Source organism: Triticum aestivum, chromosome 3D (genome assembly GCF_018294505.1).
Source record: "Triticum aestivum cultivar Chinese Spring chromosome 3D, IWGSC CS RefSeq v2.1, whole genome shotgun sequence".
Lineage (NCBI taxonomy): Eukaryota > Viridiplantae > Streptophyta > Magnoliopsida > Poales > Poaceae > Triticum > Triticum aestivum.
Window position 1 is genome coordinate 136,233,441 of NC_057802.1, and position 5,281 is coordinate 136,238,721.

At 44.7% G+C, this 5,281-nt stretch overlaps 1 protein-coding gene across 1 annotated transcript; it reads left to right on the top strand.

Annotated features, from left to right (window-relative positions):
- Positions 1-326: 326 nt before the first annotated feature.
- Positions 327-4,972, top strand: LOC123077886 (putative ubiquitin-conjugating enzyme E2 38). Its single transcript, XM_044500243.1, has 7 exons — positions 327-485; positions 605-695; positions 1,347-1,748; positions 1,874-1,937; positions 2,999-3,138; positions 3,219-3,530; positions 4,373-4,972. The coding sequence occupies exons 1-7, from the start codon at positions 475-477 to the stop codon at positions 4,706-4,708; spliced, it is 1,356 nt and encodes a 451-aa protein (XP_044356178.1). The 5' UTR covers positions 327-474; the 3' UTR covers positions 4,709-4,972.
- The last annotated feature ends 309 nt before the right edge of the window (positions 4,973-5,281 follow it).

Here is a 5,281-nt window from a genome sequence, read left to right on the forward strand (position 1 = left end):
TCCAGAACCCATAAACATAGGCCAAACCGGTAGCCGCCGACCCGGTCCAGCTCCTCCACCCTGACATACCGGGTCCACCGTCAATACCAACCCTGACCCGTGCGCAAGCGCGTCGCCGTCGCGGAACCTAACCTTCCTCCCCTCTTCCTCTCCCCTCACGCCAGGACTCAACCCGACCCGCTGACACGTGGGCCTGGAACGGTGTTCCCTCCACCGTGGCCCCAGGCTACAGCGAGCGAGTGCGGCGGGCGTAGGAGCGCCAGCGCGGTGGGTCCCGGGACTCTGCCAACCCCCCGGGCCAAATAGATCGGTACGGCCACGCGTTCCCCTTCCCCTCTCGCAGTCTCGCCTCGCCTCCCCTCCGTCGCACCCGCGCACTCCGCCCGAGCTCCCACCCCACCCCGCCCGAGCTCCCACCCCACCCCGCCTCCTACGCCTCTCGCGGCGCCCCCAGCCTGGCCTCCGCCGGCGGCCATGGACACAGAGTACGGCACCTCCTCCCCGTTGCCGCCGCCGCCGCGATCGACCGGCGCCTCTGACTTTCGGTGGTTTGTTAACCTTTTCGTCGTTGGGTGATCGGCTTAGGGGTATTGTTCCCGTGCAGGTGCCGCGGGCCGCAGCAGGGGGGCTCGTCGTGCTGGGCGACGGGCGCGGCGGCTTGGAGTTCATCGCAGCAGAAGCGCCAGCGGTGCGAGGTAATTTCGCACGGTTCCTCGGGTTCCGTTCGTTCCGCATCCCCAGTTGATTTTGGTTTCCTCCGCACCGATCGCGGTGCGCGGCCTTGGAATTTTCGCGTGCCAAGTCCCTACGTTGCGCCCGAGGTGTCGCGTTTAGGGTTTTGTTCAGTCGGAATTGGGGTTTTTATGCGGTGAGAAGCCGCGATCTCGACGCTAGGGTTTCGAGTTTTGGGCGGAAATTTAGGAGGGTTTATAGGTCTTTATTGGGGTTAATTTCTTTATTAGGTCCGGGATTTGAGGGGTTTGTGGATGCGATCTTGGGGCGCCTACCCTTTGTCAGGTCGATTGATGCAATGCCGGTCATAATTGGCTTGAGGTCTATGACCAATTCGATTTGTTTGAAGATTTTAGGGGTGTCGGTGCCATCTGCATGCCTAATTAGTTCTGATCTTTGTTTGTTTCTTCTATTCTGATCGGCTTTTCTGTTATTTCTTATCTTATCTGTATGGTACGGATCATGAGGATGGGGTTTCCATTTAATTATGTCACAAACAATACTAATTAGACATCACAGAGTTAATTGCAGAATGAAGTACTCTGCTAGTTTTAGTCTCACCATACAACAGCATAATTACCTCTGTTTTCTACTGACATGTCACTATCTAACAGGGTTCTTCCAGCGACCAAGTTGGATCCAGCACAAGTGCTTCTGTGCAAATGACTGAATCAGAGCTACCAGATACTGATTACGTAGAAAATGAGGAAGAGGATTACTATATGGATGATGATGATGATGATTGTGATGATGACAACGGCGATGACTCTGAATATGAATTTGATGAAGCTGACTTTAATCAGCAGCTTGCTGATAAATTTGATGATTTAGATCTGCCTCCAGGTGTGGAGGCTACTGTACCATGGCTTCAGAAACTTGCAGCCAATGACGAGCAGGACGGAGCGTCAGATGAGTTAGTTGAGGATGAAATTACAAGGAAATATAAGGCATTTCAACAATTCTACACTGTTCAAAATTTCTCTGACCACCATTATGCTAATAAATCAGTGGGGAAGGTAATGTGTTGAATTATTTGATTTCACACATTATGCTCATTTTGTATACGAATCCCTTCTTATTTTATTTTATTCTTGCGGAGCGTGTGATACTTACGTCTTGTTCCATGTGCATATTATTTCAGACAAGCAGGGAATGGGCAAAGAGAATTCAACATGACTGGAAACTTTTAGAGAAAGATCTACCAGGTTAGCTGTTAACAACTCGGTTTCTCTCTTTAGTTTTCTGTAAGTTAACTATTCAGTTTTACCAATAATAAGTGGGACAAAGGTATATTCCACTTAAAATTTAACCTAGCACCTCCATAACACTCTGGCGAACTAGATTTTCTCTAGCCAACACAATTGGCTCTACTGCCTGCACGTGTCTTTTGTCATGTTCTTATGAGTGTCCGAGGTAGAAATTTAGGTTCTTGGGGCACACAAACCATAACCCCTTTAGCCTACTTAAGGCTCATAAAGGACATCAGTCTTTCAAGCTTATCTCGTAATATAATGCATGCATGGAGAGTTAATGTACATCTATTGACCTTGTTATTCAATTCTCCGTGCTGCACACTTAAGTATGTCTGCACAGGGTGCACAAGACCATCATCCCATCATTTGATAGAAGTATAATATTGTAATTTTAATGTGGCTTTCTCTATTTTATAGGTTTCTTAATTGTTTCATCTGATTAAACTACTTAAAAATGGATGTATTCATTGTTCTTGTGATATATTTACACACTTAGGATTATAATCTTAGTAGAACTGTCAATTTATGGAAGCATTCTACTTTATGCTCTAAGCTTATTAAGTATCTCTGTACAATCTTAAGATTTTGGAGTGAGTTCTGAAATCTATTAGATCTGGACTTATACTTAATCTAGTGTGGCTAAAACAATTCAGTGATTTGTTTGGCATCGGTTTTGCGTAGCTATGTACTGAATGACTAGTGAGGCTTAAATAGCATATTTGATTTCTAATGCCCAGTCAATGCTGTGAGCCCTAGAATCTTTCATCCAACAGTGGGGGCAATAACACCAAAATTATACATACATGAATTTGAGATCTGGATAAAGAATCAAATCCTACGGCTAATCGGCAGCTAAATTTACTCTATGAAATTTAGTTAATTCTCATTTGACTTAGCACTAGCAAACGGATTGATATTATGAAGTTGAGCAAGCTATGGCTTATTTATCGCACCTTTTCAGTATACTTTCTCAAATCAGAAGTATAAATTGTGAAAACTACTCTTTTTTGTAGCTTCTATCTTTGTCCGTGTTGCTGAAGATAGAATGGATCTTCTTAGGGCTGCGATTATTGGCCCTAAGGGAACACCCTATCATGATGGTCTCTTCTTCTTTGATGCACATTTTACCTCTAATTATCCTTCAGAGCCTCCGGTACGTAAGCTTCCAGCATTTCTCTTTATGTGATTAATTTTATCATTTTACTAAAATGCTTAACATTGATGGTGCTGCAGTTGGTGTATTACCATTCTGGAGGGCTTCGACTTAATCCGAACTTGTATAATTGTGGAAAAGTCTGCCTTAGCCTCCTTGGTACCTGGAGTGGTAGTGGTTGCGAGAAGTGGAACTCAGCTCACTCAACCATGCTGCAGGTGCTTGTGTCCATTCAGGCTCTCATTTTGAATGAGAAGCCATACTTCAATGAACCGGGATATGCAGGCTCTGCGAATACCGCAACTGGACAACAGCATTCTGTAGAGTATAACAAGAACACATTTCTGCACTCCTGTAGGACTATGCTGTATTCACTTAGAAGGCCTCCGGAGGTAATGTTTTGCTATATGTACCTACAGTTCTGGCTGTTAACGGGCAAAACCAAAATAATTGTCTCTCTCCTGTCCTTTTAATGCATGCTGAAACAAGAAACTTACTTGTGACATGCTAGACTATTAGAGATTTGCCCTTTTATTTCCTCCAATTTCTGGATCTTCCAGTGGTTTACTGCATTTGCTGCTGTTATATGCTTGAATATGCTATATGAAGGTTTGTTTTCATCATCAATGTTCTAAAACACGGTGGCCGGTATGCGCTTGGTCAGCCCCACCTTGTAGTGGATTTTTGGTGGGCCTTTGGGCTTGTTCCAGTTTAGGCCTAAATAAGCAGCCAGCCTTGTACATGATTACCTGAGTAATGCAATGCCTGGTTACTCATTTTTTCGTATTCTTAGTCGGCAAGGGCAGCTTGATACCTAGTATGCATACTTGACTGAATGAATGGAGTTTAAGAAAATTTTCGGTATGCAAAGACGGCCATCTATCTACAGAACAAAATGATAAGTACTAGAAGATAGGAATGTAGGATGTGACATGCCACAGCTTCTTTTTTGGACAGACCAAACATATTATAGATTTATAGCCAAGGGGAAGAACATGCAGGTTTGCTGAGTATTCCCTGATCCTGGTTTAATAGTATATATCCTGGTTCTGTTACTATAGAAAGAGGTCATTCTGATCCTGAATAACAGGAAGGTGCTTCCTATGTGATAAGTTTTAATTTAATTTTGCAAGATGACAGCCCTTATTTGTAATTAACAAACAGTTAAGTCACATAGAACTCTATTATCTACTGCTTTTTAGTAACCTTCCTTTGTTGTTGGCTCTACTTGCAGCACTTTGGAGACCTTGTCGCCGGCCACTTCCGGGAACGTGGACGCACCATTCTGGCAGCATGCAAACACTACCTAGAGGGTAACATGGTTGGATCGGAGGTCCCCGAAGAGGAAGAAGTGGAATACGACGGCACTGGAGCATCTAGCAGCAGCAGCAGCAGCAGTGTACCAAAGAAGCAAGAAGTGATGAGGGTGGATCCACTGGGTAGGCGCACTCAGTTCATTGACAACCTCAAGACGCTGTTTGAAGATCTTCTGATGGAGTTCAACGTGAAGGGCGCTGACACTAGGAAGTTCCTGGAAGACAAGGTGAAGAAGAACCTGCCCGCAGCCTGAAGACTGCGGTAGGAGATAATTTGCCTGGTAATGGGGGTGATAGCTGCAGGCTCCGTAACTAGAAATAGGTAACAAGGTGGTGGTAGTAGTTTGCTTTCCTAAGTGCAGGGAAGGTTTTGTAGATAGTAGCGACTTTCAGTAATTGTTGGAACTCGAACTTATTCACCGGAGGAACGACCTGAATCAACCGAGTGCCGATTCTGACGGTACCGTATTCAAGTTAGGCATATATTATATTATATTATGCCTAAAGTGTATTTTGCATCTCGTAAGCCAGTTGCACAGTTGAATGCCCCCTGCTCCTGCTCATTGCACCAGTGCTGATGAGTGGATAATCAGTCGCTTGTTCCATAGAGCTACCTTGTCCTGGGATCTCTGAGCCGCAAGTTTTCTGGGACAATTGGATCCATGGGTTAGAGTTAGTTCGGGTCAGTTTGGACTCAACTAAACCCATGTAACGCCCGGATAATTAAGCTACAGTAATCCTATACTAATAATGCCATGTCATCATGATTACTGTTATTAAACTCATGATGTTTCAAACCCGCCCTTTATTCAAAATTCAAAATCAAG